This window comes from Alosa alosa, chromosome 21, assembly GCF_017589495.1.
Source record: "Alosa alosa isolate M-15738 ecotype Scorff River chromosome 21, AALO_Geno_1.1, whole genome shotgun sequence".
NCBI classification, from domain to species: Eukaryota; Metazoa; Chordata; class Actinopteri; order Clupeiformes; family Clupeidae; genus Alosa; species Alosa alosa.
In genome coordinates, this window is record NC_063209.1 from 6,162,838 (window position 1) to 6,178,112 (window position 15,275).

At 45.0% G+C, this 15,275-nt stretch overlaps 1 protein-coding gene across 3 annotated transcripts in view; it reads left to right on the plus strand.

The window, feature by feature from the left end:
- Positions 1 to 15,275, plus strand: part of nlgn3a (neuroligin 3a) — a 111,627-nt gene that overhangs the window by 41,339 nt on the left and 55,013 nt on the right. For all 3 annotated transcript variants that reach the window (XM_048231228.1, XM_048231229.1, XM_048231230.1), the window contains one exon: positions 6,419 to 6,568. In XM_048231228.1, the coding sequence (XP_048087185.1) occupies positions 6,419 to 6,568 (150 nt within the window). The remainder of the gene's footprint in view (positions 1 to 6,418; positions 6,569 to 15,275) is intronic.

Below are 15,275 nucleotides of genomic sequence, written 5' to 3' on the forward strand. Positions count from 1 at the left end.
ACAGGGAATAGAATGGATTTAGATGAGGAGAGGGAGGCTCATGAGTCGTGCAGAGAGGATTAGCTGCTTGTGAAAGTAAAAGAAGAAGAAGAGGAAGCTCTCGCTCAGCAATAACATTGTTCACTTTCAGTATTTATCTTGGGATATTCCGAGCTCTGGGTGGATATCTACAGAGATTAGAATGGAGGAAGCCTCCTTTTTTCTTCTACAAGGGGGGAAGCTTAAGCTTGGATTCTCCTATCAAACTCCAGATATTGTTGTTCTATCCCATCTCGCTAACCCCATCTATCGGTCAGACAGGTGAGAGAGATACACCGTACGAGGTGGGGAAATGTCACGCCATGTGCTCTTGGCCTCAGCTGAGTCTAGGCCGGATGTCAGCCATACCCGAGCCAGAGCGGGCTTTAATGTGCCGGGTGTTGTGCTGTTGGACAGGCTTTGTTAGGTAAGCTCATTCTTGCCAGGGTATTAAGGTGTGAGCTCCACTTGAGTTCTCACATCCCCCTCTATGTTTGTGTAAATGGCGCGGGGTGTTGTATACTCCTTTTGGCAAGCGCTACCCTCGTAGAAGCCGCATCTCTCCTGGTAGCCAAACAATTTGCTCACGCCGTCAAATGCTGACTTTTAATATCTCCAGAACAAGCTACGAACAGATTTTGGCCAAGAGTGGGATTTCTGTCAGAGCATGGGGCTCGGTTAAGTGCAGTGGTGTATGCCTGATGAGAAAACAGTAGTGTGTGCAGTGCCATGATGCTGGGCAAATGCAAGGCAATTCAGTATCGAGCAGCTCAGTGAGGGGTGACAGCCGAGGTACCCCCGCAGCTTTAGCAACAGGCTCTTCGCATTCTATCGGAGATGACGCGAGGCCATACCTGAGACTGTCCATGCTCTGTGCTCATCTGCAGCTCAGGGCCAGCGAGCATCCTGGGAAAGGGACGGATTGCCCGGAGGCCACTGCGTTACCTTTGCTTTACCCGACAGGGAAGCAAAGAAAAAAACGAGGGAAATATATAAAAAAAAATAAAAAAAGGCCATCGCCACAGCCGCGTGCAAACGAGCATCGCCGGTGGAGGCTCTCAGTGCAGAATCATCTCCGAGCCTGGCGAGGCTGCCAAATGGGTTGCGGGTCTCGCCAGATGCCTCGCTGCCAAGGATGTGGCACGCACGCACGCGCCCACAGGAGCGGGTTACTGCCGAGATGAGTGGCTCCGGCCGGAGACGTTAGTTAGCAGACGCGTCCCCGTTTGCAGCGCGCGAGGCTGGAGAAAGCCAACTGCCCTGGATTTACGGACAGCATGGGTAGGAGCCAGTCTGTGGTGTAACTCGTAACCACGGTATCGACACAGTGAGCGAGAGAGAGAGAGAGAGAGAGCAACCTCTGTAACGAAGCAGGGAGGCAGAAAATGCAATCTGCAACGCGCCACCAAAACAAGGAAACACACGCCTGCACCTGCACAGGCAATTACCACCTATTTTCTCTATGCAAATAATGATTTGGAATCTAATCACTTTTCAAATTCAAAATCAAATTACATAAGGAATAAGTGATTTTATACATGCAATTTCTGAAGGGAAAGGTAACCAATTTAGCTGCATTTCGTCTGGTTTGTTTGTGTGTGGAGATCCGGGCTCATAACCAGAGGTAGTGGAGAAGAGCTCCACATACAGCGTTCAGCAGAGCTGTCACAAAGCATTGTGGGAGCCAGGTAGACACAGCACACTGTAGTGCTGTGGCACTTGTTCACCTCACAAAACGGAAATCCCCATCCCACCCTCCCCTCCCCCGCTGCTGCAAGCACAAGCTCCACCGCCCTGCCACTGTGGATAATACCCTCCTCCTGCCTCTTCACTGCCAATTGCTCCATGCGAGCGTGAATTTTCACTGTGAATATATTCAAGGACAAGTGCAAATATGGCAAGCCAATTTACATAGCCCTTTCTTTCCCCCCCATTCCTGTTTTTCGTTTCCATCTCAATGATGTCTGCAGACTTCATTCTTTTCTCCCCATCATTGTGCCAAAACCCTCAGTCAGTCTGGGCTTGGGATGTTTGTTCGTCCTCTCCAAAATCTACTTAGCGAGATGTTGTCATCTTGTCACGGTCGGCGGTCCATCTTTGGCTAATTTCTGTGGGCCGAATTGTATTTCCGCCGGCCCCTATCCAGTTAGAGCCTCGGAGGGGCTTCCCGACCGCTCAGCCCCCTCTCCCGAGTGCAGGAAGCTCCGGCGCGGTGCTGCGGAGCCCTCCCAGAATTGAGTTAGGGCCAAGATCCATTGTTTTATCCTGTCACAATCTGGGTGTATTTAGGGACTTCTCAGCACTAAATTTCCAAAGGTGGAATGTCAGGAATACATTTTTTTTATATATATTGCGCCGAGCTCAGGGAGAGACAGACACCTTCTCCTGGTTGTCTGGTGCCGTGCCCTCTCCCGCAGCTGAACAATGGATCTGCATGGCAGTAGCTTGGCACGCCAGGCCATGAGGAGTACACACACACACACGCGCACACACACACAGAGTCAGACACTTTTCCTCAAACCCTGCCACAATTGGTGCCAGGCATCCCAGCTCCACCTGCTTGGGTGTTAGAATTAATTCCACTGAGCCTGCCCCTCGACTGGATTTCAACCCGGTGCAGATTGTTGCTCCAGGAAGCCTGAGGTTTGGAATTTACGATGGCGGTGATTCACATATGCCCCGTGTGGCTCTCTCGAGCTTTCTCTCTGATGTGGCTAGAGCGGGAGCCACTGCCTTCAGCGATATTTGGAGTGTTATCCTCCTATCCTCACCGCAGATGAAGATTTCTGAGTGTCTCTTTCTTTCTTTCTTTCTTTCTTTCTATCTTTCTTTCTCAAGAGGATGACTGTAGAGAAGGGATGTTGGTTTGATATTTGATATTTTCTCTATATTTCTCCTCTCTACTTGAGATATCCCAAAATAATCCTGCTTTGAAGGAGACATGGCGTCCACAATGGACAGAGACAGCTCGCTTTCTGCAGCTTTGAACTGCAGCGCTGCTCTTTGCTGGACGGTGTAGGTGTCACAGATGGAGGACGCATGGCGTGTGATGTGGGATTTGCATGGCTGTGAGCAATGGGAGCTGTGAGGTGGACGGGAGGGACTGTGGTCCTCTGTGCCTCTCTCTCTCTCCCTCTCTCTCTCCCTCCCTCTCTCTTTCTCTCACTCTCTCTCACTCCCTCCCTCTTCTCTCTGCCAGGAGCTTGGCTTCAAAGAACACATCAAACCACCTGCCAGCTCTCCGATCAGAATCATATTTAATGCACAAACACAACGTTCGGGGTTGACAAAGTCACCCCCTTCAAAGGTCACCCTCCCCATCTGCGTTTGGATTGAGACCCGGAACACAGAGCATCAAAGCCGTGTCAAGCATCACACAGGAACGGTGTCCCAACGTTGGGGCCATTTTGTTGATGTTTTAACTCAAATGTGAAAAACAGTGACATGACAGTCTCCTAATCAGCAGCTATCAGCGTGACCACCAAGCCAAACAATAGAAGTGAGATGTTGCTGAAACAAGGACTCCACTAAGTAATACATGCAGATTGAGCATTTTGCTCATGTCCTCCTTTGTCTCTGTGTTCTTGTAATTAGGTTCTCTGTGTTGGAGAGCTTCCTAGGGTTGTCCAGTGAGTTTGCTGTGTGTTAATGAGGTTCAAAGCGTTGCAGGACAAAGCACATAATCAAAGATAGAGACTTGGATGGAGACCACATGCAGACAGTGGCAGTGCACATCTGTCAGCCCCATGAGCCTTTGCTCCTGTGAAGATGCTGCCTGACAAGTTGCAGGGTTTTTTACAACAGACTGATTGTTTATAGCACTTAGAGCTATAAACAGAGAGCGCTCTCTCTCCCTCTTTCTCTCTCTTTCTTTCTCTCTCCCTCTTTCTCGCTCACCCTCTTTGTCTGTCTCTCCCCCCCTGTTCTGGAAAATTCTCTGGAGTGATGGGCCTGGCACAATGCAAAAGTGCCTTCTAAAAAGATTTATGAGTGCTTTGTGCAGAGGCTGATGTGCCCTCCTACAGAGCTTAACTGGCACCACTCAGCACTGGCATCATCTCCGAGTTGTTCCACAAAGCGACACTCCAGTCAGAAGACAACTCGCAATCTGTAGATTGTGATGACTTGTGCTCGCAGGGTACTCGAGGGCTCCATATTACTCTGTACATTACATGTGATGCTGTGGATGCCCTGTGTGCTGTTGTTATTGTATGCTGGTTCATGCACAGACACAGTAAATATCATTTTACCTCGTCAAGTGCTGGAGAGGGAGGAGGGCTGAGCTGATCTAAGGGGTAAAAATCAAACGAACAGGGAGTGGAGAACTTGTGTGAATGGGACAGTGAGCATCGGTATGTGTGTGTGTGTGTCTTTGTGAGTCATCCATCCTCATTAATGACACAACACTGTCCGCATGTCAACCATCAGTGTGCATCCGTGAGCCTGACATTGCCATATGCATCCTTTAAACTCACATCCTCTCTTGAAAAATGTGGCCACATTTTGCGCCTTCTCTTTGTTTTTTTACTTTGTTTTTTTTTTGTCGCTTTTTTTTAGTGAAAAAAAAGTGTTCATGAAAATGTAAATGTTTCTAAATGAATTTTAATCAAACCTCTCTCTTCTTTCCCCCTCCTCTCTCAGCGTGTCCTTTATTTGGAATTCTGTCAAAAAATGCTGTGGATTTCTCTTGTGTTCGTTATTGTGCTGGTCCTCATAGACCTGAGACAGCTCTCAGGCCTTTTGAGGTGTAAGTCACAACATGAATATAAATGATCTGCTCCTTCAAGTTAATGAACTGATCAGGTAGTCCAGCTTGGCCTGCCACTTAGAGGAAGAACATGTACCTCAAGATAGCCCACAGATGGGCAGCAAACATCGCCATAGTAACATGATGTGAATTGACAAAAGAGGCGACTAATAACGTTGACATGACTAATCTCTGTTCTTGTTTCTCCTCTCCTCCGTTCATTTTGGTTGTTTGCTTTCCTCATTTTCTTTGTCTCTTTCCTTGTATCCATTTGTTCTGATGTCTCGTGGTTCACCAGAACAGGACAAAAAAAAATGTTCATTTTCTCTCTTCATCCAAGTTTCACTTCATACATTTCCTCTCTTGTGTGAGATAAGTGTAAACAGATTATTGTCAGTTTTTTTAAATCACATATATTGATTGCGCCCCCAGATACCAGACGTGCAACAAGATGTATTTACGATGTGTTTTTCGATATTCAAGCCGAAAACAGGGCGGCTGCTTATTCCGTCTCTGAAATGGGAGATTGAATATGTTGTTGAATCATGAATGGGTGTTTTGGGGCTGGGGGGTAGAGAGAAGAGAAAAAAGGGGAAATAACAACCCCATATAGCCTTACAAAGCACCACTGCTTTCATGAAAGGCTCACAAAGTAATTTGCTTTGACTGTTCACATGCTAATGGGGGTGTGTGCGAGTGAAAATGCACAGTGCACAGACTCGGGCAGATTCACCAGCCTGGGTGTTGTTTGTGATTAGCTGTTCTTGAGGATTTTGAATTTTTGGTCTGCCGTATCCATGGCAACCTGAATACAATATAGGGCTTTTGAATCAGAGCCCAGTGGCTTTCTCTTAGCTCTCAAGGCTGAGCAAAACAGCTGCCATACTGGGAGTGAGAGAGACAGAGAGAGAATGAGAAAGAGAGAGATACCAAGCAAAGGAGTGAAGGAGAGAGCAAGAGGAGGAGAGAGACTTTCTTGTCTCTCCATTTTACCAAGCCAGTAATTCTGCCAGTAATCTCCAACAGGCTCTTGTTCCTTTTGGTTTCCCATTTTGATCTGACTAAACTGTTACCTCAGGGTGAAGATTGACTCTAGAGCGTCTCTGATTATGAACTCTAAAGATTCTCTAAAGATAACAAAAAACCATAAAGGGACCAATTTTCTATCCTCCCATAAAATAACCTGGACAGTTAGATTCTTATCTTTCAAAAAGCATAAAATTATTATTTATTACAGGACATGCTTACTCCCCTCCCACTAGAAGTAGCCTAAGTTACATCAAAAAGCACAGCTGCAGAATCCTCATCAAAATGGCCGTCATTTCATTCCAGCAGTCGGCAGACAGAGCCAAGCTGACTCTGAAAATGAGCCCAAATGACCAATTAGGTGCCTGACCTCTTGCGCCACCTCATCAGTTAGCATCTATTTGTTTTCTCATGCAGTTAGCAATAAAAGACAAATGACCGTGCTCATCCGAAAACACCGATGGCACATTAGCTGGTATCTGGGGAGGGCTTTCCCGTCGAACCCGACCGCTCTGCACTGTGTGTGTGTGTGTGTGTGTGTGTGTGTGTGTTTTTGGTTTTGGTTTTTTGCTCCTTACTGTAACGGCCTGAAGGCAAGTGAAAGTTTAACGGTGGCCACTCTTGCAGACATTCGAGACCAAGGTGCCAAGCCCGTCATGGTGTACATCCACGGAGGCTCGTACATGGAGGGGACTGGGAACATGATTGACGGCAGTGTGCTGGCCAGCTATGGGAACGTCATTGTGATCACGCTCAACTTCCGAGTCGGAGTACTTGGTAAGTCTGTACATAATGTAACAGTGTCTTTTACTGTAGATTTCTGTGCTTTTCATGCATGACTTTAGAATGACTTCCTTTATGTGAAATGAATATGGGAATGTTCGAGTCATGAGTTCCACACTGTCAATACTTAGAAAGGACAGTCAATTTACGGGTTGCCATGACTGCCTCTAGCAAGAAAAGAGGCCTACTAAAGGAAAAACTCTCTGAAATCAGTTATCCCTGCACAACGGGGGTTTCGTTTGCAGTGGGAGAGTGTAAGGGTTTGATATCAGTTGGAGGGGAAGACAGACGAAAAAAGTAATCAGATTATCCAGGGAGCAGGTTGCAGCAGTAGGAGGAAGAGGAAGAGTACTGTTATCCCAGCCGTACAGCACACACAGGATCACTACCTTAATACTTTCTTACAGGCAGCAGTGTGTCCTATGTGAATGTACACTTTTCCTAGAAGAGAATTTGGTGGGCTTAAAATGTACGTTTTTCCTGATAACTAGCATTCTGATGTTGTTTTAGTTTATTTCAGTTCAGTTTATTTAAGCAATCCTTATTGACGAAGAATAGATTTGTGGATCACTGTATGGAGCCCAGGTTCCGAAGATATAAGCGGATTAGGAATGGTGTTTATGTGGCTTGTGTCTTTAATGGCATTATGGCATTATGGTCCATACAACAAATCAATCATTGTTGGTGCTCTGGTACAGACATGATATTATTCATGCTTGCTGAGGTTGTTTAGTATGTCTGAATTTAGCCAAAACATTTCCATCAGTGAGTCATCTCCTACTTTCACACCTGATTGTGGGATCCAAATGCCAAGCAATTGGGAGGTGAACATTTTCAGTGTGCTGTTGAAAGACAGCTATCTGTGCGCGCTCCGCTCGTCTTCGGAGAACAAAGGCTAGGTGGCTCTAATAGGGCTATAGTTAGAAGAATGCTGCAAACAGCAAAGAGGGGGATATGGCCCATGGAAGGAAAAAATGTTGGTGCTGATTGCCTCATACCGAATGTTAGCTCTCCCAATGCCATGGAAACTAAGGGTCATATTTTCAGCTCCAACAGAGAGACATAAATAGGCCCCTGTCTACTTTTCCCTTCAAGAATCATACATTTTAAAATGGTGAAGTACTTTAGTCAAAACTTTTTAGGGATTGAACTTGAAATTGAAAGCAGAATAACACTGAGATCTTGTACAAAACAGAATGATGCAGACATCTTGTATTTAGCTTTTTATACATAGTTATGCCTAAGAATATATTTAAACCTGAAGACAAAGATATTTTTAGATCCCATCAAATATTTTAAAAAGTCCCTAGAAATTCTCCTATGAAATACACTTCAGCATCATTTATACGTTATGATTCACACCAAACTGACGGTGTGTGTGTGTGTGCGTGTGTGTGCGTGTGTGTGTGTGTGTGTGTGTGTGTGTGTGTGTGTGTGTGTGTGTGTGTGCGTGCGGGTGCGTGTGTGTGTGTGTGTGTGTGTGTGTGTGTGTGTGTGCACTTGGAAAATGCATATAGGGTTCTTTAGAGGCCAGTCAAACAGAATTTAGCAACCATTGTGACAGTGTGACATTGTATATGTTAACCTTTGCCATGGAGAAGATGCACCAGACTGCAATAATCCTTCATTTACAAGTTGGTTACAAAACTCTGAAGGGATTATTGCCTAAAGTAGATTAAACAGGCCAAATATGACTGCTCATCCATGCCGTGCTGATGCCTGTCATTTAAGCAAAAAACCCTCACCATTTACTGTAAAATTATATTGGTAAGAGCGCATTTAAATTCAGCTAATTCAATCAGTATTCCCAATGAATACATTCTCCAGCTTGCTTCCTCAAATGTAGCCGCTCCAGCACAAACTGTAGCTAAATATTGTCACTTCTTTAAGTGCTTGGCTTTTAAAGTGTATGCCTTGCATAAGTGATTGGGAGGGGTGTGAAGCAGAGGGAACAGACTATAAACTTTTTTTCCCCCTCTTCCCCTGAAGGATACTGCAGGACTCCTTTCATTTGACTGTTGGCAGATGCAGCACATGTAATTTAAATTCATAGCAGAACAAATAATTTCAAGTCAAACATATAAATAAATAAGTACAACAATATTAATGGGAAAATAGGCAGTCTTTTAATTAGGGGGCTTAAAGGGATGAGGAGAGAATAAGGGAAGCTGAGAGAATTAGACAAGATAATGAATAGGACGTGGAGACAGACAAGGCATCTGTGGTGCTGAGCATTGACACTAATACAAATACTAAACAAAAAACAATAAAAACAGTATTTTACGGAGCCAGTAAACCCTTTTCTTCTGGTTACCCTAAAAATAATGTGTAGTCACGGGCCTGGGGAATCAAAGCAATGGACATTTTTTGATAAATATGAGTGGAGTGGAGTTAGCATGGGGATGTACAGCGTCTTGGATCTAATGATGCCACATTGGCCTTTCATGTAAATCAAAGGTCTTCATGAATGTGAAAGATTTATGCAAAACCTTTGCGGGGCATAGTTAGGCTATGTAACATAGCTCTAATGAAAATGCAGAGACAAGTGAGATTAGTTTGAAAGAAAATGAAATGACAATTTGAAAAAAAAAATACAGTTGCTCTAGACCACCGTGTCGGTCCAATTAAAGTAGTCCGGCGAGTTTCACAGCTGGATTTCATCCTCCTACAGCAGCAGTTACTCTCTTTCTCTCTCTCTCTTTTTCTCGCCTATAAGGGACCATAATTATGGCTTCAAAGTGTGGGGCCCTCATTCTCCTGGGGCCCTATTTGGAAAGTTTCACATCCAGAACCATCTCTATTTAGATAAATGAGAATTCATTACAGGTGGAGTCAGTAATTACCAAAGCCAGGGACTCCGGTGCGATCCTGCCACAGATGAGAGCATCTCCTGCCGATGCGAGGTGGCCACGGGCTCGGGCCTGATGAGATAGGCTTCCCCGGGTAATGCTTGAGCTGTTAGGGCCAAGACCTGAGGAGCCTAGTTTGTTTACAAAAGGCCAATCTTGTTTGCTAGCAGCCCATCGATTGCTGTGTGTCTGTGTGTGTGTGTGTGTGTGTGTGTGTGTGTGTGTGTGTGTGTGTGTGTGTGTGTGTGTGTGTGTGTGTGTGTGTGCGTGTGTGTGTGTGTGTGTGTGTCTGTGTGTGTGTTAGTGAGTGAGTGAGTGAGTGAGTGAGTGAGTGAGTGAGTCAAACCAAGGAGAGCTGGACTGGGGTTGCAGTGTCTCTTTAATGATGTGTAATGAGTCCCAGTCAGAGGGGAGTATCTTGTATCACTGCTCTTTACAAATATAATTACTCACTGGCTCTCCAGAGCATGTCAATTTCCTGGTCCTATGGGGAAGACTTAATTACTGTTTCCAAAGCATTAAAAATTAACAAAGGCTGCCTCTCTTGCCAAAATTCAAGGTGAGACTTCCATTACCGCCAAGTGCTAGTCTGGTCACCCAGGGACTGGCCCGGTCCAGTGACATACAGTAGCTGTGGTGACATGCAGCAGTTGGCCGGGTGTGGCACAGTTCAGCGTCCACACATTTATAAATGAGTTATCCAGCTACGCTTGTCACATGTAATACACTGCAATGGACTGTAACTGAATGGACCCTTTTGTAGCCACTGCAGGGTCTTGCTCCCCCGTACAGAATGCTGGGGTCTGAAATCAATGAGAGTGGAGCTCTCTGGAGCATGAGGGACGGATTTGAGCATAATGTAGGTACGTCTCCAGCAAGTAATCAGACAGAATTCAGTCAATAGTGCAGCTAAGCCTACAAGATCTTCACACATGGCATGTGTGCATCCATGAGAAGAGAGGTTGGGGCAGTATTAAGGCTGATGAAATTTCTGCCTGCGAGGATTTTGCCTGTGTGTGTTTGTGCATGCGTGTGTGTATGTGTGTGTGGTGTGTGTGTGTGTGTGTGTGTGTGTGTGTGTGTGTGTGTGTGTGTGTGTGTGTGTGTGTGTGTTTGTGCACGCTCACACGCTGGGTTGGAGATCTCCCAATCATACTTAAACAGCTTTAGCAAGGCATCTCCCTTGGTTATGAGCAGCACACAATCTCCATCTCCTTTGTGCATCATTTGCCAGGTTAGATGAGGAGCAAGATCCTGCCTGTGCCTCTTGATTGGCTCTCACTCGCTTGCTTGCTGCAGACAGCACGCACATGCTCACCTCCAGACCGCACTCTCTTCGGCTCCTCAGTCCAGCTCAAATTGCTGGGCTGGTTCTGGAGAGTGGAGGCCTGAAAGTGCCCCACGCACTCCAGCCAAGTACCTCCGCGAGGAGCCCTGAAAAGCGACTACGCTCTGCTCCAGAGCTCCGGCTCTCTCTCTCTCTCTCTCTCTCTCTCTCACACACACACACACACACACTCACAGACACACACACACACACACACACACACACACACACACACACACACGCAGACGCAGGAGCCGGTGTGAAAGGGAAATAAATTAGCAGTATTCCGCCTGCCTGCTTGCCTTGCCTTGCCTGCCTGCCTGCCACATCCATGTGGGACACAAAGGCGCAAGATTTACTCGTTTTCATTGGCGTTTGGATGAATTCCCCCAAATTAAGTCGAGAACAAAAACATTTATTCATCCTATTAATGTCAAAGAGTGAGGGATTGAAGTAATGGTGTTCATGCGCCGCTCCACTGTGACTCGCTTGGCACAGACGCAGCGCAAATCAGATCCAGGAGTTTACCCATTCAGGGCTGCACGCCCTCCACTATGCCAATGGCATTTGCTCAGCGATATCAATGTTTGCGTAGATGCGGCACAACACTGGCACACTGGCATAAAACAGCGTTTTGGGTGATGGACAATCAGCTAAAGCTTTTAATAAGCGATAACTTGCTAACAAGCCTAATGGGGGAGTTTTTTTTTCTTCTCTGTGCTGCAGGCTCCTATTTGTGCGGGCGGAGGGGCTGTTAGCTGACGCTAAAGTCTGTCACGTTCTCTGATAAATTTGCAGAATCAAACGAAGGGCACGATTAAAAACATGTTAAACAGCTGATTATGCACTCCGATGGCAATGAAATGTCATTATCAAATTCACAGAATCTTCAAGAAGGAGTTACACATGCAGTAGCATGTTATAGTCGACAACACAGGCTGAAAACAATACAGCAGTATACCAAGGCAAACATTCATACATCCAATACAAAGCGCACAAGGTGCAACATGGCTCAGGGTTTGTTTCAGTATTTTGCCTGTTGGAGTGATGAATGGCAGTGTTGTGTTAGAAGGCTGTAAACCCTGTAAATCTCATTTGAAATGTCTTATCGGTTTCACTGGATTTGCACATGCGATGGACCACAGCTCACCACATGCCGTTTACAGGCTTTAAAGAGAACTGATGATATAAAACCTCGATTATCATGAGTGCTCTCCTCGCCTAGCAGCACATGAGTTACAGGAGATCATGCCTCTAGGGAATGATTTAAGTGTGTATCAAACAGTGGAAACGGACTTGTCATATATCAGACTATCAATCACTCCCCTCTGAGATAGGCATTACAGCGAATAAATAATAATATGATGGGCAATAAAAAATTACTGTAAGATAATGTACAGTACAATGGGGCTTACAACAAGTAACCTATGATAACACATGGATACAGCACAGTATCCACAATAGTGACCTATTTAAAAAACAAACTTATCTGTGATTATATCTCTGGAACCGGTAACATGGTTTGGTTGATCAAGGCTGCATTTATAATGCTCTTATAAAGCATTACTGTAGGTCCCTCAGGCATGTGTTTAGTGTAGAGCACCATTTAGTGCAGAGTTCCATCCAGCTGGAACTATGCAATGTATTTGTAATGTTCATTTATTATGTTAAATACTTTATAATACAATATCAAATTCTGGCACTTGGGGAGGGTGTTATAAATCATAGGAGCCTGAATATTCTTAATACCTCAGGAACGATGCTATGGGGAAGATAGAGATCAAGATTTATTGCGCTCCTGGCTGTGTTGAGATGAAAACAATGATTACCTCAGTTTGCCTCGATTTGAAACACGAGGCTGTGAGCATGGTTTACAAAAAAAACATCAAAGGCAGCACCTGACAATCGTCTTTCATCTGGGTCAAGGACTTCAGAGGCCCAGCCTGTAAAGCGACATGCTTAACCAAAGGTGGCGGTTGAAAGCGTTCCAATTTCCTTGTTAAAACATTGAGGGAGTCTTCCTTTGGTTTTCCTACTCTACCTAGATGTTTTGTTTGTTGATTCTTGAGCACCAACTGAGAAAAGCTTTATTCATCTTTTGTATCTAGGGGTCCAAGCAGCGAAGCTTCTTCCTCATTATTTGCTTCCCAAAAACGCGTTCTACAGCAAAAAACGTAATATGTAGCTTCTCAATGTTTTAGTTATACATCAAATTTCAGGCCAATAATGATTCTATTACTATGATCTTCTCAGATAAGGTCCAATCACAGCCACACAATAGCCCCACTCCCCATTAAAGAAACTACATCATTTTGAGAAATTCTGTACACACGCTTCATGTAGAAGTGTAATATTTGCTGTGCTTTGCTGTGCCCATTTCCTCAGTGACCTTCAACCTTTTCCCGTTTAAGGGGACTTCTTACAATCTGCTTGTACCCCAATAATCACCTCTTATTTTTTTATTTTATATTTTTTAATATATTATTTCAAAGGTTTGATTGCCATTCAGAATCTTCATCAGCTGCACAACATCTTAAATTGCATCTACTTTCAAAAGAATAGCATAATTGCACTTCACACCACTATTAATTATGTGTGCACTGTGAAGCTAGAGCAAACTGCTGTGTTATCTTCCTCGAAATGTCATTTGCCTTATGCGTTGCTATGACATAACACTGTTCCTCACTGAGTTTTATTTCATTGACTAGACCCTACAATCTCTGAGACGAAATGCATAATGCACGGTTGTACAGATTCAGAGCGCAAGGAGGCACAGAACACCTGCTTCTGTATATTTAAATATAACTGCAAATAAACTGCTGTGTGCAAACTTGCCGGCCTTGGGAGAGTTTTCAGTGTGTGTATTGTGTCTCAACGTGAGCACATTGCAATAGGCTACAGTAATTACAGTCGTCAAGCTGAACACAGGCTGTTTAAGTTTCAAAAGATGGAGAAGATGAGAAGAGTTATTTGTTTAACATGCGTTGGATAGGTCAACTATATTTCTCTGACTGCCAGATGCAAGGCTTTTCTTCCATCCATATAGTGGGGAAATCACTTCAAAGTCTGGGCACAAAAAGGAAAAACAAAGACCGATTAGAAAGGAAGAACATAAAACAAGAGAGACAAAAGTAATAACCATCCCAGTGAACAGGATAGAGAGGGAGAAACCACACAGAGATGTCTTGGACATGAGAAATAAGAGAGAAATTGACAGCAATTTATACAGGCGGGTGGAAATAAACCACAGAGACATAACACTGCTCTGATTAGAACCGTGAGCATTGTAGATCTTGGTTTTGACACAGGGACCAAAACAAATTAAATGTAAATTCTCTAAATAATTACACATTTATTGGGCGCTTTATGAATTATTGTCTTTGTGCTTGGGACCCTCCCAAGAAATTGGTCCAAGCCCGAGGCAATTATTTGTATTTTTAAAGGTCCTTTAAAGCTCAATTTTATTCCTTGTGCCTCCCAAACTTCTTGTTTATAGTTTGCGAGATCTCTGGTGATTCATGGCGTCTGCGTTATTTATATTTGTGTTTATTCGCTGTAGCATTTCAATGGGAGTGAAACTGCTGTTTCAAAACCCCAGCTCGAGTTTTTTTTTTCTACCTTAGCACATTTGTCCTTAAGGACTCTTTTTTTCAGTTGTGTAGAAGCACACAGGCATTTCTTTTTTCCCTCCGGGGGGAAAATGCAGAATCAGGTAGACAAATCGAACAAAATGCACTGCTCCTCTTCAAGAAACAGTCTGGTGTAAAGTGTAAAATGATTCAGACTATAACACAACAGGCCGATATTCCAAACCATTTTTTTTCTCCCACTAGAACCCTCTAACACCCCCCTCCCATCCCCCTTGTGGTGCGACGCTGAAGCTCATCTCTGTCCGTGTGGGAGGGGGAGAAGAGGCTTTGTCCATCATCAGGTGTGTTTGGGGTCGAAAATGATCCATCTGAGGTGAATTCTATTGCTTCTGCGGCCTGCTCTCGCTACTTGTCTTGTCGAGAGATTAATCATGCTCCCCAGCCTAGCGGAGGAGCCAAGGTCAGTAGCCTCTCGCCTGTGTGGGAGGCGCTGCACGCCACGCCGCTCCGTCTCACATGAGGAGGGTGGGAGTGGGAGATTGGCGAGAGGAGGTTGTGACGGGGGCCGCAAGTGCGGAGGTAGGCGTGAGATCCACTCATTTAATCCGGCCACATGATTCAACAAGAGAGAGAGAAAGAGAGAGAGAGAGAGACAGAGAATGAGAGAGCAGGGGGGGTAGTCAGAGGGAGAGGGGGTAGTCAGAGGGAGAGCGACTTGAAAACAAAGAAGAACTGCTCAGAGTAGGTAGTGTAATTATTCAGATGGCGAGGTGAGAGTTGCCTCTGCCTTGCTGGAAAACATGCAATCTGTGCATGAGGAGTCAGGCGTGCGGAATGCTGTAACCTGCGTTTGAGGCGCACAACACCGACCTTAAGCGAATGACACCAGAAGGACGAGGCTCGTAAGGAGATAACAACAAACAAACACGATAAAT